General features: G+C 58.5%; 1 protein-coding gene across 1 annotated transcript; it reads right to left on the bottom strand.

The window, feature by feature from the left end:
* Positions 1–38: 38 nt before the first annotated feature.
* TECPR1 (tectonin beta-propeller repeat containing 1) lies at positions 39–25,648 on the bottom strand. Its single transcript, XM_033095939.1, has 25 exons — positions 25,530–25,648; positions 21,517–21,752; positions 20,948–21,130; positions 20,574–20,696; positions 19,492–19,617; positions 17,608–17,782; positions 17,402–17,502; positions 15,757–15,858; positions 14,282–14,427; positions 11,239–11,726; positions 10,723–10,868; positions 9,783–9,938; positions 9,173–9,322; positions 8,899–9,056; positions 7,813–7,940; positions 6,700–6,802; positions 6,059–6,155; positions 5,908–5,987; positions 4,847–4,903; positions 4,154–4,334; positions 3,713–3,848; positions 2,697–2,789; positions 1,828–1,934; positions 1,584–1,703; positions 39–1,381 (listed from the first exon to the last, which is right to left on the bottom strand). Exons 2-25 carry the CDS (start codon positions 21,739–21,741, stop codon positions 1,232–1,234), a joined length of 3,531 nt encoding a protein of 1,176 aa, XP_032951830.1. The 5' UTR covers positions 21,742–21,752; positions 25,530–25,648; the 3' UTR covers positions 39–1,231.
* Positions 25,649–26,628: the final 980 nt, after the last annotated feature.

The following is a 26,628-nucleotide window of genomic DNA, read 5'->3' as shown; positions in this document are numbered from 1 at the left end:
CATTTTAATCATAATGTAGCCAAAAAAAAAAAAAAAAAAAAAGTCAAGTCATTTACACTCTGGAGTAATTTTCTATTGAATAAAGCATCTGAGGAATAGAGAGAGTTCGGTGACGCTGAGCAGGTAAACAGCTGGTGCTCAGCAGTGAAGGGACGTGGTCTCCCTGGAGAAAGGGCAGTGAGACCAGCTACAGACAGAGAGTCACAGCAAAAGGACAGGTCACTGCTGTAGAATGTTTAAACCCATAATGCCCATTCGGAGATACCCCGATGAAGGAATGTAAACACACAGAGACCGTCATCCCCACGGGGTCCGTCTGGGCCCTGAGCCCATATGCCACCTGCAAACGCAGACTGCTGGCTCCCTCAATGCCCCGAGGGAGAGAACCCCAAAGGAGGTACTGACCCCTCCTGCCGGCCATGCTTGTAGGAAGCAAACTCACCCGATGGGGCATCAGCCCAGAGGCTGTGGGACAGGAAGGACAGCCTGGCTGGAGGTGCCTTCCCACCTGCAGGGCTGGGCAGGCTCCACCCCTCGGCCCCCTCCCCCTGCAACATGATCAGAAGTAAAAGGAGCCCCCATCCCACAACCACATTGGGGGGGACTGGCTGACACCGGTGATGGTGACACGCTCTCCCACAGCATCTCCCAGCTGAGGGTGGCCCCTTGGTCCTGCTGTCCACCCAGGGGGGCCCATGCCCCCCTGGGGAAGAAAACACCCCCCTCGCATTTATTTCCAACCTGCCAACTCCTTTCTTCACTTTTGGAATTAGACCTTATTTGTCTTCTGCTCTGAGGTGTGATCCCAGCGTGGGCAAGGCAGCCCTGAGCCCCATGGCCACTTTTCTGTTTGGGGACGCTCGGGCCTCAGGAGGCTCCTTTGTGGGCTCTGCTTCCCCACGGGCCAGTGTTCCTGCAAATTTCCAGGCTCTAGGTCCCCATCCTGGAAAGGTGGGATGCAGAGGGGGAAGGGGGTGGGAGGGAGAGGCCGGGTGAAGGACCCACACCCCACATGCCGAGCCCCCCTCACTTGACGGGACACGTGCTGGGAACATCCACACGGCTTTACATTTCTGGTGCCTCTGAGGCTGTGACCTCAGGCCAGGTTCCCTCAAGCCACTCTCAGGGTCCACATGTCAGCACCATGTGGCTCACTGCAGGGCAAGGCTCACGGACCAACGCTGATCCTTCAAACTGGACACCAGTCTGCTTCCAGGTGAGGGAAGCGGCCTCAGCAGCAGACAGGGCCCATGGCCTCCTGTGGGGCACTGGCCACCTGCAAGGGCCCGCTGGGGGGGTCCTGCTCGTCAGCCACCTGCTGGGACGTGCTCCTGGGGGCTCTGGTGGCATTGGCCCGGATGGAGATGTAATCCCAGCCTCCCTGGAAGGAGAAAGCCACATCACTGGGGAGGCAGGGGGGTCAAGGGGCAGAGGCCATCCTTCCAGAAGCCTTGTGCTCAAGGGCCCCCGAGGGACTCTGCCTGGGCCAACCCCATGCCAGGTCGCCGCCTGTGGGGCCCGAGCACGCACAGTGTGACCACACAGCCTCGGCCGGCACAGCCATCCCCTGTCTGCCTGCTCACCCCGATGCCGTAGTCCCAGCCCTGCCCCTTGGGTTCCAGCGGCTGCACGCCTGTTCGGTGACACACAGTTCCCCTGCTCAGACTGCGGCTCCCCTGGACTTTGTCGGCGATGACCCAGACCTGGAACACAGACCCGCTTGGTGGCACCATGGGGATGGCCACAGGTGACCAGAGTGGGCACCCAGAGCCCCCCAGGCCCGACCCAAGAGCAAACGTCCGCCCTCCGTCCCCCAGGCACCCAGACCTGGTCCAGGGGCCCCACAGACACACGGAGCACGTTGTTGGATACGTGCTCCCAGCTGGAGCCCTGCGGGTAGCTGGGCGTGACCCCCTGGCGGTACCACAGGTTCCCTGGGGAGAGAAGGACAGGACCGGAAGTAAGGCGAGTGTCAGGATCCACTTCAGGCTCTGCAAAGCCGGGGTGGTCTAACCACCCTCCCTCTGTCTCCACACTTGCTGGGCCTTTGCCAGCCCACAGCAAGAGACAAGCTCGACCGAGCCAGCTCTGCCCTTTCCACACTCTGTGCCACCTGAGCTGCATAATTGTGCCGCTGGGCTGGGCTGGCAGTCATCCTTTCTACGCATGAGAAACGGAGGACAAGGCATTCATTACACAAACAGAGGACGGGTCTGGAATCAGACCCCTGGCTTCCTGTCCAGCACCTGCCCTTTCCTTGCCTGGCTCAGTGGGGATGTCCACTGTACAACAGGAAAGGGAGCCGGTGACAGAGAGCTGCCCAAGGCCGTGCCATGCAGCCACCTCTGCAGCCCCCAGCTGCCTGTCGTGGGGCTCCAGGGTCACAGGCCTGAGCGGCACCTTCTAGATGCTTCCAGCACAGGACCCGCCGTGCAGCGTCACCCTGGCCTTGGCACTGTGCCCTGTGCCCCAGGCTGGGACAGGGCTGACCACCTAGGGGGTGCTGGTGTTCCTCAACTTGGGGAGCTTGGGAGAGGGACCCGTTTGGAGGCTGGCCTCAGGCTGGGCAGCCCCTCATGGTGGCTTACGAAGATCTTGTGTCAGGGACCTGGGGGCCAGTGAGGGCCTCAGCCCATCGGGGTGCTCAGGGAACCCCAAACCTCCCTGGTGACCACTGGGGATCAGGAACCACTTGCCGTTTTCGTCCATGGCGTACACGGATGTCTGGCCCACAGACACTTGCTTCAACCTCTGTTTGGGAGGAGATGGGATGTGGTACCAGCAATCACCTGTAATGGGACGTAGGACTTACAATCACCTGTAAGGGGACACACCAAGCCTGCGACCCCAGGCACTCAGGAGCACGTGGCCTCCTCTGCCGCTCACAGGGTTGGGCGGCTGTGCCAGCCTCTGTCCCCAGAATGGCAGGACCACATATGTGTGCTTGGGGCCTGGCAGGAGCTGAGTGCCAAGCAGAGCTGACCCGTGCCCTGCCGACCTTCCAACACTGGAACCTCACCCAGGGCCCAATGGAGGCAGGTTCCTCCCTGGCAGGTTGGCAGGTTCCAGGTGCTGGGGCTGGATGGGCCGATGGCACAAGCAGGGGCACAAAGGTGCCCAGCCCCGCATCTGGTGGACAGCCAGCCTTTCACTGTGCAAACCCACTGCCCAAGCCCCCAACCCATGTGGAAGGCAGAGAAGCACCAGCCACCACCTATCCATCTGTTAGCCTCCCAATGCCACCCACTGTCGAGACACCCAGCCAAGAACAAGCCAGCCTGGTCTGTCCTCCCAGGGGCAGCCAGAGTGGCCGCTGTGGAGTGGGCCGGTGTAGGGCCACCCCTGGAGGAGCCACCCCAGGAGGGGCCTGACAGGCCTGTCCCCTGAAGGTGGGTCCCCAAAGCACCCAGCACGAGCTTCCCTGGTAGAGGCGGACGATGGTGAAGTGCAGCTGTGAGGGTGAGGGCTAGCCACCCCCAGTGAGGCCCAGTGGGAGGAGGCACAGCCTCGGGGGGGTTCCTGGCTCTGCCCCCAGCACCTGGTCCACAGGCCACTTTCAGTGAATGCTTGTCAAGCTGAACTGAAAATTAGGAGACCAGCCAGCCAGCTTCCCCTGGAAGTGGAAGCACAAGCAACCTCCCTCTGACCAGCCCGGACCCCATCACAGCCTGGTTGTGCCGGTGGGGTCCTCCCGACAGGTGGCAGCACTCACCAGCTGGCTGGGAGGGGGACACAGAGCCCCGGTAGAAGGCGGAGCCGTCCCTTGCCACAGCCCACACCTGGTAGCAGCCCCCGATGGAGACTGACGCGAAGGGCTGGTCAGTGCCAACATGCAGCCAGGAGGAGCCCTGGAGAGAAGGTGAGAGGGACACTGAGGCTGCCTGGGCCCACCTCTGCCACCCCGAGTCCCGGGTCCCAGGAGCTGGCAGCTCTTTACGCCAATCTGTCCTCAGCTCCAACTGCCCACAGAGCCCGATGACCCCTCAGGCCATGTGCCATGTCCACTTGTCCTAGAGACCGTCCTGGGCAGGCCGAGGGAGGCCTGAGCCCACACCGACTCCACGACAAGAGTCCTATTTCTGGAAGAATCTGTCAGAACCCCGAGAGGGCCTGCAGGGTGGGTGGACCCCAGAGGCAGGCACCGGGTGCTCACCGCGGGGTTCAGCTCCGACACACCCAGGCGGCACAGCACTTCCCCTCTGTCACTGGCGGCCCACAGTGCGATGCTGTGCCCACTCCCATTGGCGCCGGGGCTCTCGGGGATGATGGACACGTCCCGGAGGGGAATAGGGGCCACCTCCAGCCAGGGCCCACTGGTCACCAGCTTGCATTTTCTATATGGTGGAGAGAGCACAAGCCGTGCTACTACTAGCCTCTGGCCACGTGCCCCAGACACGGGGCGGCTGAGCAAGGAAGCAGCCGGGCCACCCTTCTCCCCAGGCAGCCTCAGTGGGGCCCTGGGGAGGACCAGGACCCCCTCCCTCCCCCCTCCCCGCCCATACCTGGGTGGGCACCGCTTACTGGATGGGTGGGAATAAGGGGCCTGGAGCCGGGGCTCTGCCCCCACCCCCACCCCCTGTCCTGCCCTGACCCCTGACACCAGCCCAGGCTCCAATGACATTTCTCTTATTTGTTCTTGAAAGCAAATTCTTCCGGAAACTAGAGAGCTTCAGGAGCCCTCGGGCACTTCCTGGGCTGACATTTACTTTGATTTTGTTTTCCCTCCCCTCTCTCTCCCCTTTCCTTCCATTGGGACTGAGGTCAGAGGCTAGGAGTTTTGGCCTGGGAGAACCCAGTAGGAGGGGTAAGGTTACACCCCCCAGTTACCTGGTTGGTCAGTCTTTACCTGGCCCAGCACCTTCTCCTGACAAAATCCCTCATGGTTTTGTACCCGTGATATGAGCTGCAAGAGGTAGAAAAAGCTGAAATTGAGACCACTCCATAGAAGTTTCTGGAAAGTGACACTGCACACGCACATTCTTTCTCCACCTGTTAGAGGGCACAGAGCCTCAGTATAAACCATGGCATGGGCTCAAAGGGCAGCAGGTTTCACAGGAAACAATGCTTGTCTTTCAGACACCTCTGGACTGGCCAGGGTCTCCCTGGGGCCAGCACATGGCAGCTGCGCAACGAGGGTTCTGGCTGCGGGGGCTCTGAACCCTCCCCACCCCAGGTCCCATTAGAGCCCATCTGGGGAACAGTCAAGCTGACACCTCTCTCCTGCCCCTCTCTCCTGCCCCAGTCGGCCGGCTGCCGTGCCTTGGGCCCTGGCTGGGCCTCTCCTGGCTGTCTTCCATTTGAACGTGACGTGTGTTCTGTGAAGACCTGCTGCAGCCTGCCGGCGCCATGCCCCAGCTGCCAGGGAACCCCAGCTTAGCGGACTTGTCACCCACTTCTCCTTTCACTGCCCGCCTCTGACACACTCAGCCTTCCCTCTCCATGCTGTGCTCAAGCTGCCCCTTCACCCCGACACCTCCCTCACGTTGGGCCACCTAGCTCATCACCAGGGCCTGGCCCAAAGCTCCCCCAAAGCCCCCTCAGCCCAGTGCCCCAGGTCCCCGGCTGGCCCTCCCACAACCTGAGCCCAGCAGAGCAGGGACACAACCAGGTGTGGAGGAGCCATGGCGTCCTCCCTGAGCCTCTCCACTGAGGTCAGGTACACAGGCCCGAGCTCACCTGGACGCCTCCACACCTCTCCAGCTGGCTCCAAACCCTGCTGGCAGCTGAGACAGCTGTGCAGGATGTGCTCCTCAGCTATGCCCGGGGGTTGGAGGGGGCAGGAGCTACCCAGGGCAGGGGGCAGAGGGCAGGGGCTTTGCCTGGCACGGTGGGAAGGCCACTGCTGGGGAGAAGGTCTGGCTGGGCCACACACCCGGTCCTGCCCCTTGCAGAACGAGAGATGCTTACGAAGGGAAGTCACTGGCGTACTGCCACCCGTCCTGGTCAGTGCCCCCAGGAACGCTGAAGTCCACGGACCAGTCGGAAACCTGCGGGAGGGGTGGGTCAGTTGGGTAGACCCCCAGTTCAGCCCCTGCCCAACCCCGAGCCTGGAGCTCACCCAGGTCCACTGCAGAGATGGGGGCTTCGTGCCGGCCTTGGTGCACTCCTGCAGGCCTGTGGCGTCACTCCACATGTACCGGTCAGTGGGGAGACCCCTGCGGCAGGACACGGTGGGGTGGGGGAGGGGAGTGACTCAAGAGAGGGCAAGAACGGCTTGTCCTGTCCAGGTACCGGCCGGTGACAAACACACTCCTAGGACCATTGCATCTCCGAAAAGGTGAAATGCATCATGGCTGGGAACGCAGCTGGGGTAACCCCACGTCACGAGGGGCCTGGACTACAATCCACCCAAGGGCTGCAGCCGCCGAGAGGGCTGGAAGCCCACCTCTCTTTTTACCTATATCTATCTATCTGTCTGTCTGTCTGTCTGTCTATCTACCAATAAATCGATATAGGTATCTCATTGCATATACATTTACGTTTTGTGCATTTTATGTATGTCATACCTCTCGATACATTTTAAAAATATGCATTACACTTAAAGATTCAAGAAAACAGAACCCCTGTGAGCAGTAACATGTGACATCTCTTCACATCTCTTCAGGCTGGAAGCCAGCTCTCATGCCACATCACATTGGACGTGGCCATCCAGTTTTGTCAGGTGGCCTGGGCTGGACGGCACCTGGAAACAGCACTCACCTGCTGGTGTAGCCCGTGACGGGGTTCCAGCGCTGGTTCTCATAGATGTGGACGCTCTTCACGTCCGATTGGGGGTAGATGTTACTGCTGCTGCTGACCAGGCCTGAGGGCAGAGGAGGCTGCCAGACCCGGCCCGTCTGCCCTGCCCACTGGGCACTCGGGCTGGGGACGCGGGCCGGAGAGGGTCAGCCGAGAGGGGCTCCCAGCCTGCTGAGCTTTCCTCGCAGGGCTGGCCAGCTGGGTTTCTGTGGGTATTCTGGGTTTGCACAACCGAGGCGATAAACCTGCTGTGCACTAACCTTCTGCCCACACCCCTCCAGCTCCTCTCCCTCTCTGTTCTCAGATGCACTTCTCCCCCCTTGCCATCACTTACCTGGCAGCGGGCAGGGGTGAGCCCAACCAGCCCACACCTTATTATCACTCACATAACCTCCATGAGCCCCAATGTCCTCATTTGTAAAGTGGGGACAAAGGCAATTCCCGCCTCACAAATGGGGAAGCCGTGAAACCTGTGCAGACGTGCGTCCTGTGGCCTTTGTGGACCACACACACTTCTACAGGTTGAGCGCCCCAAAGCAAGGCGGCTGGGCTGTGGCAAGGGACGTCCCATTTCAGTGTTTGTTTCTGCCTCTATTTCCCAGTAGGAGACACAGGGATCCTGCCCCCCAGGACTTGGGGAGCCCGCAGGGCTCTCATCCCTCAAGGCACAGCCCACCTAATAAGGAGCTAGAATCTGGGCCTGGGAATCCGGAGACGCAGGTCCTGGGGCTGCCCCAGTGTGCCGAGGCCTCGTCTGTGGAACGACGAGGGGTTGCACACAGTGGAGGACCTGGTCACTGCCTTTCTAGAAACTTCAAGGCTCGGGAAGGCACACTGCAGGCCAGGCCTGGTCTCTGGGCTCTCACGTCTCATGGGTTTGCCCCAGGTAAGTCCTCTGCAGAAGCTGGCATTGGTGAAGGTCACCTGTCAGCCAGCTGCCAGCCAAGTGTCAACACTGCAACAGTGGCTCTGGCGTGAGGCAGGGAAGCCAGAGGGATCAGAGCAGGGAAAAGCCAGGGAGGCTGTGGCAGGGCGAGGAGCCAGCCCTGCTGCCTCGGCTGCGGGGCGCCTTACCTTGGACGTGGCCTCCGCCGTAGCCGCCCGTGTGCACCCAGGCTGTGCCATCGTAGCCGATGCCCCACACCACGCCCTGTGCGCTGGCCTCCACCACCCGCAGGTGGCCTCCCACCTGCCGCCAGAACCTAGAGGGAGGTGAGAGTGGGTGGGAGAAGCGATGCCAGCAGGGCCTTCCAGCCTTCTGCCCCTGGACCTCTGGGGCCCTGTGGCTCTTTGGCCTCCCAGGATGTCCTAGTTCACTCAGCTCTGGTTTCCCAGTGACAGACTTTACTAAGGACGCCAGAACCTGCTTAGTTTCCCATCGGGTATTAACCAGAGCTAAAGTGGGCCAGGGATCTGCACAGGAGACTGCAGAGGAAAGCCAGCAGCCCTTGTCCCACTGCTCCTGAGGGCCCAGGTGGACATGTCCCAGCAGGAGCAGGGACGTCTCATCTGTCGGATAAGCCACAACACGGTGACAGCAAGGCTTCCTGGGCTGACAGAGTTCAGGGTGAAGGTGCCACCTGGGTCAACCTCCTGTGGCTGAGGCCCTGCCACTATCACCAGAGGTGGTCTGACTTGTTTGACACAGTGCTTCCAAGAGCAGACGAACAAAGGGCAGACACACATCCTCTGTCCCCTCCTAAGCGGGGCCTCCTGGTCTCACCTACATGCCCCTGGTCCTTGCGGGCTCTGCATGACATTCTGGGGGCAGAATGGGGAGCACTGTGTCCCCTCAGGGTGCTCCTGTGCTGTCCCACTGGAAACGCCAGATGCCCCAGGACTGTTCCCACTGCCCCCAGTGGGTGGCCTCAATCATCTCCTGGTTTTAAATGCCACCTACAGAGCCATGCCTCCTCACTCCAACACACAGTAGCTGCTCAGAGGGGCAACGGAGCCCAGCCAGGGTTCTGGTCCCCCTTGGGGTCCTTGCACAGGCCCACGAAGGCTCAGGCCTGGGAACCAGCTAGCTGTGCCTGTGGCTGGCTGGCAAAAAGCGAGGCCACGTGTTCCTGCTGCGGCCCTCCCTTCCGGAACCACAGCTCTGGCTGCTCGGGGTGGGGGCAGCTGGGCCCCAGCCTGCCTGGAACACAACCCACTCACATCTGGTCGCAGGGCAGCAGGTGCTCAGGGGCCTCCAGGTCCGGGCTGGGCTCGCTCACGAAGATGTCCCCCTTGCAGGTAATGGACCAAATGGCCTGCGGGGAGGGGCGGCCGTGGACCCTCTGGCTCTCACAGCAAGACAGGTTGAGTAGGGCCAGCTGGCATGGGGAGATGGCTGGTCACCACTGGGAAAGGGGGCAGCAGCAGGCCGAGGCAGGGCTGCCCCGAGTCTGCTGCCCCTTGACCCCGGCCGCGGGGACCACCGCCCACTCACCCAGTCGTTCATATCCTGCTCGGTGGCGGCAGCCAGACGCACCGGCCACCTCTGCCGGGTCCTGTCGGGGGTGTACAGGGCGAAGGCGTGCTTGGTCTCGTTGAGCACGGGGACCAGGGCTGTCACCTCGTTGAGGAATATGTGCAGGTACTGCGCACAGAGGGCAACAGCAGGGCCATCACCGGGGACGGGCAGACAGACTGGGTCACCCCACATCCCCAGAGCTGGGCCCTGGCCTGCGGGTTTTGGGGGTGGGGTCTGAAAGTTCCAGTATGGAAGCCCAGCTCCTGAGCAAAAGCCTGACTTCCTCATTGATGATGACAGGGAAACGTGAGCGTCAGTCCCCAGCCCTGGGTGGGTGAGCGGCCCAGTTTCTCATCTGCAACACGAGAGCCTGTCAGCAGCTCCGACCGACATGGCTGCGTGGCCACCACACACCTGCCTGCCACTCACAGGGACTCTTTCACCACAGGTCAGCACTGCAGTCACCAGCGGCACCGGGGGCTGTGTCAAGGCCCGCCCCTGGCTCTGGGTCCCCCCGGGCACTCCCTCCCCAGTGCTCCCCTTCCCACGGGCACCCCCACCCCTCACGCCCGGCCCCTCCACACACCTTCTTCTCCTCGTGGACCATGTAGTAGATGAACAGAATGCTGTCGCGAGCACCGTCGTGCCCCGTGAACTGCTCCAGGGCCACGCGGACGTCCACCCACTTGTGGGGCTTCCAGTCACACCACCACTGCAGGGTCCCCGTCTTCACCCACACCGACTGCGGCACAAACCCCGGGGGTCATGGGGACAGTCGCAGGCAGGCCCCTGGTCCCCAGTCCCTTCCCCGCCTCCCAGGGACACCCTCCCGGCACTCTCAGCTCCCACACTTCACCCAAACGACAAAAGTGACGCTATCTAACACCCGACAGGTGCCAGGCCGCAAGCCTGTGCCGTCTACACATAGCAGCCTGTGGGATCTGAACGGTTACTCCCTGTTCTCGATGGGAAACAGGTTTGGGGAGAGTCTGTCCCTGGCCCAACGTCACAGAGGGAGTCAGCGGCAAAGCTGGCACCCACAGGCCTGCCTGCGTCAGAGGCCCGACGCTTAGCCACCGGTGAGATGCTTCTGTGCGACCAGCCGAGACACAGCCAGGTCCTCTGAACGGAACCAGCCATGTGCTTCATGTAACCTGACTGTGGGCCTCCGGGAGCTGGGCTCGGCCTCAACCCTGTCCTCAGTTCTCAATAAAACTCCTGCAGCATCTTGGCACGTGGGGTTCCCTGGTAGGGAGATTCACACCCCTCCACCTCCCGTGAGGCTGTGTCTTGTGGGTCTCAGCCTACACTTCAGTGGGGTCTTGACAGTTCTTTAGGATGGATGGGTTATGGAACGAGCTCCTTTTTTCATTCTGGAATCTACAAGGACCTGGAAGGGATGGCTTGACATCCGAGAGGGATGCACACATCCGTCTGTCTGTTTCTCCCACCTCACCTCAGGGCTGGTATGTAGTAGCCACTCAATGAATGCCTGCTGAATAAAAGTGTGTCCAGGGGCCGCCCACCTGCTCCACGGCTTGCTCATAGTGTCGGAAGTTCTCCAGCTCCCGCTTGGTCCTTTCCGTGAGCTGTTGGAATATCTGCTTCCGCCAGGCAGCGGTCTGGGCCGGTGTGATGGAGAGGGACAGTGTCTGCACAGAGGGGGACAGGCCTGCAGGCCAGCCAGAGCCTCAGGGCTGGGTGCACAGCCCACCCACACTGGGCACAGACCAGGGCTCTTTATAAACTTTTAATAAATCAGCCCTTTCTTGCTAGAAAGCTACGCCCTCTGTAAAATGCCTGTGAGCCCTCCCCACACCGCATAGCCTCATGTCTCTCCAGCTCCACCTAGAACGGCCACCACCATGAGGACAGGGAGAAGGGAGGGGCCCCAGGCCGATGCCATTCCTTCCGACAGCTCTGACTGGTGTTGGAGGGTTAGACAGATGGTGGAGCCCAGGGAGGGCTTCAGGCGGGTGGGGCCTGCTCCCTCCCCAGGAGCACCCTCTGAGCACGGGCCCCGACGTTCGTGAACCACTTACCCGACTGGACTGTGAACCACTTGAGCACAGTGTGGGCCTCCACGGTGCAGCCGCCTCCTGACACCCAGGCCCAGAGCGGGTGGTCGTCGGCGCCGTAGGGCTCCTCCAAGCCCAGTGGGAGCAGGCCCAGTTCGGAGAGGCCGGTGGTCTCAGGAAAGCCAGCAGAAGAGTGGCTGGGTGCCTTCCTGGGGTCCTTCAGGTCAATGTTGGTCCAGGGCAGCTCGGCAGGGGTGGAGGCCGGGATGGGGTGAGGCTCGGGCCCCAGGGTCTGATTGGCTGGGTTGGCGCCCTCTGTGGCATGCTCTGGGATCTTGCCGGGGCTTGGGCCTGAGGCTGAGCTGCTCTTGGGGTTCCGGGGACTGTCCAGAGGCTCTGGAGCGACAGGCTGGTCAGGCCCTGGTCTCTCAGCTTCCGAGGAAGCATCTGTGTCGCTGGGGGCACAGGACTCGCCACTGCCCCTCACCTCATCGCCAAAGAAGCAGCCAGCGCTGGGAACGAAGGGGACAGTGCTGTGACTTCCTTGGAGGGAGGCCTCATTCATCGGCTCCACTACTGAGAACCTGTGTGACCCCAAGCATGCCACAGCCTCTGTGCCACAGACACACGAATACCTGCGTCTGAGGGAGCTGGGCACTCTGAACAGTCCCGACACCCAGGGTGCACCCCAGACCACCAAACTGATATAGCAGGGGGTAGAGATCTGGCAGCAATATTATTTATCGTGGCAAAATACACGTGACATAAAATTTACCGTTTTAAATCATACACGGCAGTGGCGTTCACTATATTCACAACGTTGATGCATGTTGGTGCCACTGTCCCCACTGCCTGGTTCTAAAACCTTATCACCACAAACAGAAATGCTGCACCCACTGAGCCACCGTCCTGTCTCCTCTTTCCCCCCATTCGCCTTCTGTCTCTATGGATTTGCTTATTCTGGATATTTCATATAAATGGCATCTTATGATGCCAACCTTTTGTGACTAGCTTCTTTCCCTTACTAGAATGATGTCAGGTTCCCCGTGTGGAGGCAGGTACCAGCACCTCATTCCTTTTCACTGCCGAACAACATTCTATTGTATTCTATTGTATGGCTATACCACTTTTTTTTTTTTTAACAGGACTTAATTGGGGAACAGTGTGTACTTTCAGGATTTTTTCTAAGTCAAGTTGTTGCCCTTTCAGTTGTAGTTGTGGAGGGTGCAGGTCCAGTTGCCGTTGCTAGTTGCAGGCGGCACAGCCCACCATCCCTTGCGGGAGTCGAACCAGCAACCTTGTGGTTGAGAGGACGCGCTCCAACCAACTGAGCCATGCAGGACGCAGCTCAGCTCAAGGTGACATGTTCAATCTTAGTTGCAGGGGGCGCTGCCCATCCCTTGCGGGAGTCGAGGAGTCGAACCAGCAGCCTTGTGGTTGAGAGTCCACTGGCCCATGTGGGAATCGAACCGGCAGCCTTTGGAGTTAGGAGCACGGAGCTCCAACCGCCTGAGCCACCGGGCCGGCCCCTATACCACCTTTTATTTATCCATTCATCCATTGATGGCCAGTGGGGTTGTTTCCACCTTTTGGCGATTGTGAATCATGAGGGACTGCCGACTGTTTTCCACAGTGGCTGCACCATTTTACATTCCGACCAGCAGTGCTCGAGCGTCCACTTTCTCCATATCTTGCCAATACTTGTTAGTGTCTGTCTTTGACGTGCAGTGGTATCTCGCTTTGGCCTCGGTTTGCATTCCCCCCCGTGCTAATGACACTGAGCGTCTTCTCCTGTGCTGGTTGGCCATTCACGTGTCTACTGTGGAGAACTGTCTATTCAAGTCCCTTGTCCTATTTAAACTCGGTTGTTTGTCTTGTTGTTGTCAAGTTGTAAGGGTTCTTTATGTGTTCTAGATATTAGGTCCTTGTCAAACATATGATTTGCAACGTATATTTTCTCCCACTCTGGACTATCTTTTCACTTTCTTGATAGTGTCCTTTGATGCACAAAAGTTTTAATTTTCGTGAAGTCCAATTTATCTATTTTTCCTTGTTTTTTTGTGCTTTTGGCGTCATACTTAAGAAGCCGTTGCCATCTCCAAGGTCATGCAGATTTGGCATCTGTGCTCTCAGAAACTTCTCAGCTGATTCCAACATGCTGCTCAGTTTGAGAACTACCAGCTGAGGAGACTAAACCCTCAGGTAAGTGGGAGCAAACCCTGCCCCGCTGGCCTCCCGGCCCTCTGGGCTGGTGGTGCAACAGTGTGACGACCACCAAGCTGGGGAGCTCAGGGGTGTGCACCAGGGCCTGGGGAGAGCCCGGGCTGCAGACAGGGACATGGCCAGCTGCGGAGCACTGCACTGCGGCCCCATGTGATGCACACCCGGGAAGGTAAGCACTTCGGGCATTCCCCTTGTGGAGCTGAAGTGTCTCCAGCTCAGACACTGTCACCTGCCTCGGCTCTAATGGCTAGTGGGCAGAGCTGGGACGTATGCATTTTTTAGACTCAAGGTCCCCAGAACTGCAGCAGCAGCACACCTGGCACCTTGCAAGAAATGCAAATTCTTGGCCCTGCCATTTTAACCTACTGAAACAGAAGCCCTGGGGGCGGGGCCTGGAAATCTGTGACAGAACAAGCCCCCCAGACGATTCTGGCACACAGTGAAGTTTGAGGTGCCAGCTCTAGACGAGAGAGATCTTCCATCTTCTTCCTTGAGCATCCACCCCACAAAGAAGAAGCCTTTTTTCTCCTAGACTTTGAGACTTCAGAACCAACAGGTCCCTTCTCGGGACAACTCCCAGCTCCACTGTTGGACGGATATCCCAGAATGGCTCACCTGTCACCTCTCACCTTCCACCCTTGGGCCAGCCCTGGACACCAGGCACAGGAAGGGAGGAGACTCCACAGGCTGCATCTCTCGGGGTCAAAACCCAGTTTCTCCTGCCTGCAATGAGGCCCTGTGCTCTGTTGAGAGGTCAGGCGGAAGCCTCTTCCGGACATTGTCCACCAAGGTCACTAATAGCCCTTCCCGACCCTCCTCCGTGCCCTGCTGCCCCCGGGATCACCTGAGGAGGCTTGAGGAGCTCCCGGAGTGCGACCGGTCACATTCTCGGCTGGCAACAATGGCCTTCCATGTCTTCCCACTGAGCTCGCTGGGGGTGACGCCCTGACGGAAATACACAGCCCGGTCCTCACAGCCGATGCCCCAGACCTGGAACAGAGAGGTGCTGCTGGGTGAGTAGCCATCTAGACCTGGGGGCTCCCTGCCCTTTTTCGGTGTGGGGGAAGGATGGGGTCGGGGAGAGCACCCCGATGCTGGAGGACACATCTGAAAATGCAGGCAGGACGCCCCTATACATGCAGTCGGGGTGTGTGTGCATTGTGTTGGGGCTAGAAGGTGGATGGCTTGGCTGCCGGGTGGGTGCAGAAGTCAAATTCAGGAAGTGGAGTCCAGAGGGGGTTGGAGGAGGGCACAGCACCAAGCTCAGGAGAAGCAGGAACCTGTCCTGCTCACCCACCTCAGGCAGACCTGGGGCTTTGGGGCGACAGGGGCCAGAGAAGGTGGTGGTGCCGGTGGGTGTTGTGCTGGGACACCAAGTCCAACCCTGTCCCCATCTTGCCTCTGGTGGCAAGAAAGCTGTTTCCTAGGGAACCCAGAAGGTGGTCCTGATCTTTTTAAGATGCGGACCTCCTTGATTCTGACCTCATTTTTCACAGGAAAGGTGGCTGGAGGCCCCCTCCTCTCTGCCTTTGGGCACTGAGGAAGGAAAACGTGCTGGACAGCTGAAGGGCCCAGGGGAGGGCGCCAGGGAGCAGCCCATTTGAGCCCAGCCTTGGGGATGCCTGAAGGGTCCCAGCAAGCCCAGGGCCTTGCAAGGCCCTGGCCTCAGGCGGCCTTCCTAGAAGGGCTTTGGTGCTTCCATGACACGGCTGTGGCAGGCTGGCCTCTGTGCTCGGAACCTGTGTACACCAGCTGGTGCCTATCTCATCCCAGACCACTGGGTCACACGGCTCACTGGAGAGGGTGGGGGGAGGGCCAGCAGCCCTGTGGGAAGAGCTTCTATCACAGTCCAACAGGGGGAGATGTCACCTTCACATGCTGAGTCTTAAAAATCACCAACCTCATCATTTACAAGAGGGAGGCTATGCTGTACAACTATGCCAGTGATGTCTAAGAAATGCTGCGTCTGCAAAGTCTAGAAGACCAGTTTCATCCTTCACTTGGTGATCTGACTTCGCCAAATATTTCTCAACAAAACTCTTCCAGTCTCCAGGATGCATGCCCCTGCCCCCCACCCCCCACCCCCGCCTCTGTGCTCATTGCCACTGCTTTGAGGGTCCTTGGGGGAGTGACCTAAGACAGGCAGGGGCTCTGGGACCCAGGCAGAAGCATCCCCCTGTGTGCCCACAAAGGCTGAGAGTGTGCAGAGGTGCTGGGACCTGTCACATGTGCTGGCATCAGGAAGGGACAGTGGGAAGCACCAAAAACCCCATTCTGAGACCCACCCCCAGGAGGCAAGGCTCAGAACCACACGCACACCTGGTCGTTTAGCCCCACGTTCACCATCATCATTTCTCCAACCATCTCAATCCAGCTGGTGCCACAGGGATTGTGAGAGTTGACGCCTCTGCGGAACCACACCTGCGAAAGTCAGAAATAAATGTCTCCCTAAGTTCCACTGAAATAGGTGCTTTCGATTTTGAAAGGCTCGGGGGAATAATTTGATCCTTTGGTTCATGCCACAAATGAGCACAATACATCTTTTAGAAAAGAAATGTGCGGCCACGTGCCTCTTCCCCACACTCCCTCTGGGCTTGGCACTATCCTACAGGGCTGAGAGTCACCTGCCCCCAACCACACCTGTCCTGGTGGCTTCCTGTGTGCATTCTCTGGCTGAGGGCATTGTCCCTTCACGAGACAAGGCTGCCTGAATCTTTCTAGAACCTTCTCCCCCAGTGGTTCAGACATTAGTGGCACCTGTTGGCACCAGGCAGTAGCAGCAGGTGTTGGCTATTCACTGATCACAGAGCTGGGAGGTGGGACATCTCATGGGCAGTGGGGGTGAGGGTACAAACACACACTGCATCTCAAATCCAGACTCTGACCTGTGGGCCTGACCAGTGACCTCCCATCCTCTGTGCAATCCCCCCCTTAGCTCACGTTTCAGGCTCGGAAAAGGCCACGTGGTCCGGTCAAGTTTGCCTCCGTGTAAGACAACTGTCTTCATGGTGTTCTTTAGGAAAACCATTTTTCTAAACTCATTATTAGAATAAATAACCTATTTGGGGCCTATTCTTAGTGCTTTATGAAAGAGTCTCTTTAAGCCTAACTTTTTCATATAAAAATACACACAGTGCAACCAAATTTCCTTCAGGCCTACCTGGGGTCCCGTGGCCCCCCTAGTAGCCCTGCCCAGCTCGGCTGCACCCTCCCACAACCGTCCCTTTCCATCCCGGGTGGTGGGCTGGGCAACGGGATCCTGCCCTATCAGTACTTAAGTGTTTTAACCACAATTTCTGCGGTGGGATGGGGGAAGGGACCGGTTACGTGAGAAATTTTATAATTTCTAGAATGTCTAAAATGTCTCCTTAACCCAAAGAAAGTAAGCACAATCACATATTTGTGTGAACACTGAGCACATTGCTCCCATAAATCAAATTTTCTGCTCATTTAATCTGTTGCTCTGAGAGTGGGGGTGTTTGGGGGCCCAGAGGGGACGGTCAATCTGTACTTTCTCAGGCTGGGGAGCTTTGGCATTGAAGATGGATCAGATGTGTGGGTGATGCGGCCCCCAATGACCTTGATGGGCGGTTAGAAGGTGAACTTGTAAGCAACCTCAAATCAGTGTATTTTATTGGCCTTGCCTGGGATAAAATGAAAACGGCAAGCACTGGACAGGAAAAAGGGGAGGCAATCAATTAGCCGAAGGTTTCAGAAAATCAGCTTCTGATTATTTGAAATGTTACTGGCCCGTGAAGTAACCGACACAGTTGTTTGGCCCTTGGTAGGGGCGCGCGGAGGGGATTCTGCAGGCACCCACCGTCTTGGACGTCCACACAGAGCGTGCACACAGTACTTGGCTGTCCTGTTCTCAAGGATTCAGACCAAAAGAACGAAAAAACCACACCACCCTCAACATGAAACGGAGCCCTGGGACTCCCCCGCCCCCGCGACCCCGTCTAACCTTCCGGTCCTTGGTGATGGCCCAGACCACGCCCACGCCGACAGAGACGTGCATGATCCCGTTTTCGGACGTGGGAGGCTCCACTACCGACCAGGAACTTCCTACCCGGTCCCAGAAGAAAGCACAGGCGGCCCCCATCAGAGAGCGCGATGGGGAGAAGCTGGGCATCCCCCCGCCCGCCCAGTACTGGGTGTAAGGCTACCCACCTTTGGGATTATTCCTATTGATTCCTTCCCGGACCAACGCCTGCCCCTCCCAGAGCGTGACCCACAGAAGGTCGTGGGGCCCACAGCTGATCTGGACCGCCTCCCCCGGCGTGTCCACGAGAGACCATGATGAGCCTTCGGGGTTGGGGTGGCTGACTTCCTCTCTGTACCATACCTGGGAGGCAAAAGAAACCCACAGGAAAGGTCCAGCGGGGTCAGGTCAGAGTTCCATGGCGGAGCCAGCTGCCCAAGTGTGGCTGCATTTGCAGCAGCACACGCTCAGGTAAACGTGGAGTCTTGGGGGACCAAGGACGAAGGTGCCCTGATTGTCCAGATCTCGCTTATCCTGCCCCACTGCCATAGGAATCCTCATACCAGATGAGATGATCCCCCACCACTGCTAAAAAAATGCGACACCTGGATATTGGCTGTTGTAAGGGACAGACCGTGTGTGATGTTCCCTTCATCTGCCCTAAGAACCCCTCCGCGCTCAACCTGGTACCCAGGGAGAACTAAGGCCCGAGCTCTGGTGTCTTGCGCCCTCTTGTGGCGACGTGCTCTCAGAACACCAGTCTCTAGGCGAGCTGGGGTCCCCAGTGGTTAAATAGGAAAGCCCCCGAACTCCCTTCATAATGTCTAAAATGTCCAATTCTTTTTCTCCTTACCCTGAAGAGAGTGAGTTTAATAAAATATTTTACACTGAGCTACCCGTTCAGTCCGCGTGGCCCAGGAAGGCTGGGGACCCCCTCACGGGAGCCGTCTCCATATTGGGGCCCAAGGTCTCCCATCCCCGTCACCTCACCCCTACAGATGGGCAGGCCTCCCTTCTGCTACTTGCTGGTCTGGGGCCCGTCTGTCTGCCCAGCTCCTCTGGAGTCCAGGGTCCTGGCCACACCTGTATGACCACAGGACTTGTGCAGGGCAGTGCTGACTCACAGCCGGCATGTGGTGACCACAAACACTGCTCTAGAGCCCCCCATTCTCTCCTTTCTTTGCTTCCAGGTGGGTGTGGCCCCTCGGGGGGTCTCTATCCCAGGGCAGCTCCCCACCATCCTGTAGCGTGACTCAGAAAAAACTGTGGTTGACCTAAGCCCAGGCCAGACAGGGCCCCAGATTTAAGCCTGATAAAAGCCTGCTGTGACTGTCCCAAAGCCGACCACAGAAGTTCGGTCAATTTGTGGTAAATAGTACTTAGTACTTAGTATAATAGTCACAACGTTCACTCTAAAACCATGACTAAGTGTCACATCACCTACATGCAGGGCCATCGAGGTCGCTGCTGCCATCACGGGCTGGTTTTATGCCTTTGTGTAGTTCACAAACTCCTGAGAGAAGGATCTCTTCTCTAAACATCCACAGACCCATCCACCCACATACCTATCTATATACCTATCCATCCATTCACCACCCATCCACCGGTCCACCCACCCATCCCCACCCAGCCATCCCCGCTCACCCACCCACCAACAATACTGCTAGAGACGACTGTGTAGGAGGTGCCCCAAGGGGATGGCAGGGAGCTCAGGACCTGGCTGAGGAGACAATATTGATGGCATCTGAGCCCAGGGTGGGCACTGATTAGTGTTCTGGGGACTCAGAGGGACTGGCCAGGGCCAGGCATGCAGTGGAAAGTAAGAGGCTTCTGGAAGGAGCAGGACTCCACAGGTCCACTGGAGGGTGACTGTGGGGACCCCAATAACACGCTGCCCGCTCAGGCCAACCCCAGCTGCAGGGACAGGAGGCCGGAGAAGATCTCAGGGGCAGCCCTCCTCCCTCCTCCAGCTCCGGGAGGACCTGAAGGGCAGCTTCTTTCTTGCCCTGTGTCTGCCTATAACCAGCCACTCAGCCACCTGCTATCCAGGCACAGCGGGGAACAGGCCTCACCTTTCCCTGCAGAGACACAGCCCACAAGGACAGGTGGCCCACAGGCTCATCTGTGATCTCCCAGCCCCCCACAGAGAGGTCGTTGAAGGGGTCAGGCAGTTCTTTGGGGTCATCCTTGGAAGGGATCTGAAACAAAGAGGTGCGAGGCAGTGGCAGTCAGTACCTGTGGGCACTTGGGCCAGTGGATGGCACAGCGTCCCCTCCTAATGGATACCTGAGTTATGCCCCTGCACTGCTCCCCTCCTGGTAGACACCAGGCCATGTACCTCCCACCCCCCACCCCTGGGCCCCATCCAGCTCAGTGCACAACTGACTGCTTTCACAGAGCAGGCACATCAGGATGGAGGCTTCCTGGCCCTGGGTCTCCTCTACCCTGTCCTCCCTCTGTCGGCCACCAGGCCTGAGCTGATGTCCCCAAGTGGTCACCGCTGCTCCAGCATGGAAGGCAGAGGCACATGCAGCTTCTTGGCTCTGTGCTTTGCAGTGAGCTGACCGCTGCAAGTCCATCTCCCACCTAGAAGGGGGCTGATCACAGAGCGTGGCCCGAGGAGTGAGCCCTCCATGATGTTGGCTGTCACCTTGCTCTCTGGGCTGCTCCCAGCCCAAGGGGCAAGCAGGCTGGGCTGGCAGCCCCACCTCACAGCACAGATCCTCTAGAGAGGTCTGGTGAGGGCTCCAGGCTTTCCTCTCATTCAAGGCCACGTAGGATCACAGTATAGCTGGGAGGTTTGTCTGCGTCATGGAAACAATACAAGAGCCAGAGTGGCTCCTGTAGAGGTGAGGGAGGTAGAAGTGCACAGCTGAGGCTGAGTCTGTGACAGGGCAGCCCAGAGAACAGGGGCAGGACAAGTCCCGTGCTGTCCTAGGCCGGTCTGGCCTGGCTCCCCATGTGTCCACCTCCCAGGTGAAGGGAAAGGCAGTGTCCTGGTGTTCCCAGGAGACAAGTCAAAGGTCCTAGCGTGGGGGTGCTGTCCCCTGTGCACAGGGAGGGAGGGCAGAAATGAGGGTCCACGTGACCCTCCCAGCAGTGGGACTTCTGTCTGGGCCTGTCCCGCCCCCAGGACACATGCGGGCTTGCAGACCTTGGCCCAGGTGTCCCGGGACTTGTATCTCCTGTATCGGATCCACCTCCGCCGCCGCACGCAAGAATTCCACTTCTTGTCTCTTGTGTAGGTGGCAGGGAAGTCCATGGCATATGTCCATCCCTGAAATACCCAGGGGGGAGCTGTGTAAGGCTCTGGGGGAGGAAGTAATAGAGCTGGGGAAGGCAGGGAACAGGGCGGAAGAGAGGGAGCAGCACAGATCCCCGCTGATCCCAGGCAGACAGTGGGGAGCACGCAGGGCACAAGCTGGGGTAGGCTGCCACAGGATGCGGGGGACAACACTGAAGGGACGGGCGGAGCCCAAAGCGTTCCCTCCCCACGTGGGAGCAAGAGCAGGAACTGAGTTCACCTACCCCTTTCTCGGTGGGCTCCCCTCCAAAGTTCTCATCCACGTACCAGTCGGACTCCCACTCCCAGTGAGGCGAGGGCAGCGCCACCCCATCCAGCGGCCGGTGCTGGAGCCCACTCACGTCGCTCCACGGCCAGCGGTCACTCGGCAGGAGCTTCTCACAGAAGCCGCCCACAGGGTTCCAGCGCTGGGGGCCAGAGGCAGACATGGGCTTTAGGCTTGCAGCTGCCCCTCCCACTGGTCTCCATGGTGGGAAGTGAGTGGGGGGCCTGCCTGGAACTCAGGGATCAGCCGGCACATCCTCACGGCCCCAAAGGGCAAAGAGCCTGCCCCTGGACACAGGGCCTCCTGGGGAAGGCAGTGGAGGACACGGCCATCTGGGCTTCTGGAAAACCACCCTTGTGCAGATCTGGCCAGCCTGCCTGGGTGAGGACCAGCAGGGGCTCTGGCCCCGGAGACACTACACAACTCAGATCTGAAGCAGAATGTGGGAGTTGGCCGGGAGTGTGGGGTGCAGGGGCTCTATTTTCGAGCCAACCAACCAACTCAGCAACCCCCACACACGGCCCCCACCTGGTTCTCATAGGCCTCCTCTTGGCGGCGGATGGGGACGTCACTGGCGCACACGTACACGTAGACCTGGTTGTCACAGGCGATGCCCCAGCAACAGTGCATGGCTGCACTGACCCGCTTGAACTCCAGCTGGGTGTCCCTGCACAGCTCCCAGTACTGCCCGGCCGTGGAGAGTGTGTACACCCTCCCAAAGAGATCCACTGCCCACAGCACCGAGCTGGGCATGGCGACGGCAGCTGTGGAAAACCGGAGGCGGAGGGCGAGGGTCAGTGTCCCCAGCCAGCACCAGGCTCCCAGCCCCAGGGGACATCCAGGCCAGGCAGGGCCCAGGAACTCCCAGCTGAGACTGTCTCACTCCACAGGTGGCAAAATGAGGTCCAGACAGCGGTTGCGTGCACACCCCCCATATCAGAGGCAGAGGCAGCTTCCATTCCAGGGCCCTTCTTCGTTCTTTTTTTTCTTCCTGTCCCTCTAATTACAGGGATTTCTTTCAAACATACAAAAAAGTACCGAGGAAAAAATGTAACGTCCAAGTATCTCCCTCCCCAAATTTAATGAACATTATTATTCGGCCGTATTTCCTTCAGACCTTTCATGTCCAAAAAATAAATGAAAAGTCGTAGATTTAGTTGAATCCCAAATACACACACATACATATCCTGCTGCCTCCCTGGGAGGCCTCTGCCTGACGGTGGGTGGGTGCCCTGCCTCTTGCTGGTCCCATCAGGACCTTCCCATATGGGTGTGGTGGGGGTGCCCACACAGGCCTGGCACCCCGGCTAGAGCCCTGCTTGGTCCTGTAGGAGCCCTGCAGCTGTGTGGCAGGGGTGTGAGAGTCCTACCATCACCCTCCTTGTGTGACTACCTCTCTCTGTGCCCCGTTCTTCTGCCATCCTCCATTCCTATTTCTCTCTTCTTCCTCTCTCCTTGGTAGGGGGTGGGCAAGGCTGCCGCTGCCCTCTACCACTGACCCTCTCTACCCCGGTGCTGCTGCCTCCTGGGACGTAATTCCTGTGGCTTCTGGTACAGATGAGTGTCCCACTTTGGCAGGGCCATGTGGCCAGACCCACGGTGGCCAAACAGAGTAGCTGGCCGAGGGTGGCAGGGGGAATGGCAGTGAGAAGCTCTGCCTAACAGGGAGGCTCCCACATCCAAGACTGAACACCGCCAAGATAGAGGGAAGGGCCTGGAAGTGAGGACACAGCAATCTGCTTTGGAAAACGGAGCTACCAGGAGAGACAGAGTCTGGCCACCTGGGGTCTGGGGCCAGGCTGCTGCAGTGGCATGCCAGAGGCATCTGGGTGCACCAGAAAGCCCGGTGACTGGACAACACAGATGGAATGTGTCTGAAAACAGGAGCATCTATCTGCTTTGGACAATAGGCTCTTTTGGGACAAAGTGTCTTATAAACACTTTGTTTATAAGTGTTTGTTAAGTGAGGGTTGGAAAGGAAGTGACAGAAGAATAAGGAACAGGAAGAAGAGAAGTGGAAGGAACAGGAGCCAAGCTTTGGGAAACATCAGGACAGGAAATGAAGGGAGACTGACCAGCAGAGCGCAGCAGGCCCCAGGGGAACTGCCACAGAGCCTCCATTTCTCCACCCAGGGCACCAACGCCCAGTCAAACACAATAGGAAGCCTGAACACCAGCCTTCTGGAGCCATTTGAAAAGTGGCACCTGTGTCCAGGTGCCTGAGCCCCCGGGGACCTCTAAAAGAGCTGTGCCAACCTTCAGATACCCCGTCGCTTCTCCCTGGTCCACTATGCCCCCTGTGGCATTCACACTGTGACTAAGCGTGCCCAGAGCCGCACAGACCCACACTGTTGGAATGTGGGTCCTGGCTCTGCCTCTTTCTAGCTCCACCAAAAGTCAACTAACCTCTCTATGCCTTGGTTTCCTGATGTTGTAAAAGGCAGAAAGGAATCATGACCTACTTACGTCGTCGTTGTGAGCATGAAATGAGATAATACGGGTATAGAGCTTCGCATAAACAGTGCTCGGTACCAGCAAGAACTCAGTGAGCGTTACTGATGTCATTTTATCACTTGGCATTTGTTACCACAAACTGCCACTTATCTTCTATCTCTTAAACAAAACAAAACAAAAAACAAAACAAAACATCAAGTCCCTTTCTGGTCAGCCCAGGTCTTCAGCCTCTTCATTTCCTTAGCACCTAAGGAAATGCACATAGTGGGTCTTCAACCAAAGTTACAAATAATCTCTGCCACCTGTACGCACACACTGCCAACTCCCTGAGCTGAGGCGGAGATACTGCTCCAGGGGAGCCAAACATCATTCATTAGTCACTTGAGGTTGGAAGTCCAGTCATGACAGGTGGGTAGGTATGTGATCATCCAAATACAGCAAAGGTCAATAGTAGATCTTGACGGTGGGTATGTGTGTGTAACTGTATAGTTCTTCCCACTTGGCTGAGTATTTAAAAAATCCTCATCATAAATTGTTGGGAGGAAACTAAGGTCTTTTGGGGGAGGAAATGTTGGCTCCTGTGGCGTTATTTTAATATAAATCCAGCCTTCAAAGATGTCTCTTAGCTCACAGCTCACTGTATATGTAACTAGTTAAGTCAGGCTCTGTCTGCAGGTTGAGCTCCATGAATGGGGCCTTGACTTGTGTTTGATACACTTTCCTTCAGAGAAATGACTAAGCAGTAATTTCAGGAAAGACATAATCGAACCTTCCAGGCACCTAATGAAGACTCAACTGCAGAGAAAGGGTGTGTGTGTGGGGGGGTTGCACTGGCAAACTTCCTGCAGAGTGGGACCTGGGCACCAGTCACTTCCCAGCTCAAGGTGACTGACACAGGGTGAGCATCCTAGGCCAGCAGTACGCCCTTTCCACCAGGGTCAGGGTGAGGCCCCAACTCCTCACAGGCCACTTCCTGCTGTGAGGTGATTGGGGAACCTGCCAGGGAGGGACACTGGTTCACGGGGTCAGAGGACTCTTGAAAGGAGGGTTGCAGCGTTGAGTCCCGAGATTCTCTGGCATTTCTTTGTGTCATAGGGATAATGGGATGGTGGGAATAGCTTCCAAAAAAGCAACCTCGATTGACCGAGAACTTTTGCACAAAGAATTCCAGCTGGAGCTTCCGTCATTCTGCTCACCACCCTCAGAACCATCTGCCTTTCCGAGCTGGTTTATTAACAGATCCTTTCAGAGACCAAAGGTGGGGCGGGGAGGAGGGGGGGAAGGAGGGAAGGGGTGGCAGAGGGAGGACAACGTCCCAAGGGAGCTCTTGAAGTAGTTACTGCCCGGAGTCTGCCTTAGGATCCTTCCCGAAAGGGTTCCGGCTGGTTAGTTTTTCTGTTACAGCCGTCACTCCCAGCCCCTGTGCAAACAGAGTCCTGGCCACTGAGGTCGCTTACTGCCTGCCAGTTGCGGGGGTTGTTGGAAGGCGACGTCAGGGTCTGAGAGGCAGGAGCAAACAACGGGGCATGCATGGTAGAGTCCTTCCAAGAGCAGAGTCTGCCCAGAGCCGGGGCAGCAGGGGCCCTGAGCCAGCTGCTCTGCAGAAGAACCCCCGCCCCCATCACCGTGGGCGGGTCAGCCTGGTTCCATTCCGGTTCCGTGCACTTGGGCGACAGGTGGGCCTCCTGCCCGGCCACCAGAGGCACAGTGGGAGCGCCCGGCCTTGACCATCTGCCCACACTAATCCCACGACAGGCAGATTTGCTCCCACCACTGCCCAGCGGAGGAACAGACAGGCTCCCCCCAGCGCGATTCCCTGAACCCGCCGAGCTCCAGCAACCCTCTTCCCACGTCACTCCAGTGCATACGCTGGGGTGGAGGCGTCCTCTGGCCGCTGCGTTCCGGGGCACAGGGGCGAAGCCGGGTCCGGGATGCAGGGAAGAGCACGAGCGCGACCCCTCCCTGCCTCCCCGCCAGTGTCAGGACCACAGCAGCCGTCGGAGGAGGTGGCGCCGCTACCCTCCGCCGCCACGACCTGTCCGGAGGGGCCGGGGTGCTGTCAGAGCCCCCTTCGCCTCTGCACTCACCTGGGCGGGCGCCGGGCGGGCAGAGTCGCCGCGATAGCTCCTCCGCGGCCGGGACAGCGGACCGGCCCTCCCGCAGCGACCAGGCGAGCGGGCGCAGGAAGCGGCAGCCCGGCCCACGCCCATTGGCCGGCCTCGCGGTGACGCGGGGACCCGGCGCGCGCCACTGGCTGAGGCGCGTCGCGTCACGGGCCGGCCTCGGGGTCGCGGCGGTGTCGCGCTGAGGTCCGAGCGGCAGGGTCGGGTGGAGAGAGTTCCCGCGCGTTGCTCGGAGCGTAGCGGCCCCGCAGACCCCCCGCCGCCCCCCGGGGCCCGGCCTGTCTCCCTCGTCCTCCCTCCTCCCCCAGGTCCCGGCCCATCGACCCCCAGCACCTGGCTCGCCGCCCCCTCTGGACCCGCCCACCGGAGCCCGCAGGCGTGGAGAAGGGGTAGGTCCGGGGGGTGCCTGGGTGCGCGACGCTGCGGTGACCCCAGGAGGGAAGAGAGCCTGGGGCACGAGACAGGGGTCTGCGTGGTCTCCATCTAAGTGACACGTCGCTTTGGAGTGCGCAAACCTAACGCTTGAACCTTAATGGGAAGAAATGGCTGCTGTGGAGGTTCCTGCGTGGGCTCCTGGAGTGTCTGTTATCTGACGCGTTGTTGACCACGGGACTGTCCTGTCTTCAACTTCACCAGAAAACGTCAGACCGACTCCCGAGTAACAGCACCACCTTCGCCCCTCCGTAGGCATCGCGCTGGGGCTTTCATTGGCATTTCCCTGCTCACCGCGAGGTTAAGCACTTTCTCACGAGTCGATTGATTATTCCTATTTCCTCTTTTTTCTTAAGTGCCTAGTCATGTCCTTTGGCTTCCCCACCCCACCCCCAATTTAGATGTTTGTCTTCCTCTTACTGATTTCGGAGTTCTTTCTATATTCTGGATCCTAGCCCGTGGTTGGTTATGGGTGTTGGAAATACCTTCTCCCACCCTGTGGTTTGCTTTTTTACCCTCTCACTGGTGTCTTGATAAAGAGAAGTTCTTGATTTTTAAAGCAGTCGAATGCATCTTTTTCTTTAAGGTTGGTGCTGTTTACTTTTTTTTTTTTTTTTTTTTTTTTGGGTAG

This window comes from Rhinolophus ferrumequinum, chromosome 24 (assembly GCF_004115265.2).
Source record: "Rhinolophus ferrumequinum isolate MPI-CBG mRhiFer1 chromosome 24, mRhiFer1_v1.p, whole genome shotgun sequence".
In the NCBI taxonomy this organism is placed as follows: domain Eukaryota; kingdom Metazoa; phylum Chordata; class Mammalia; order Chiroptera; family Rhinolophidae; genus Rhinolophus; species Rhinolophus ferrumequinum.
Note: the sequence above shows the minus strand (reverse complement) of the source record. Positions and strands in the feature narration are given on the sequence as shown.

Coding starts and splice junctions, on each gene's coding strand:
- TECPR1 (XM_033095939.1), bottom strand. CDS start 21,741: ATGCCCAGCTCGGTGCTGTGGGCAGTGGATCTCTTTGGGAGGGTGTAC. Junction 10,869..11,238: donor GTGGTTCACAGTCCAGTCGG/GTAAGTGGTTCA, acceptor GCTGGCCTGCAG/GCCTGTCCCCCTCTGTGCAG. Junction 9,323..9,782: donor TGGTCCACGAGGAGAAGAAG/GTGTGTGGAGGG, acceptor CTCTGTGCGCAG/TACCTGCACATATTCCTCAA.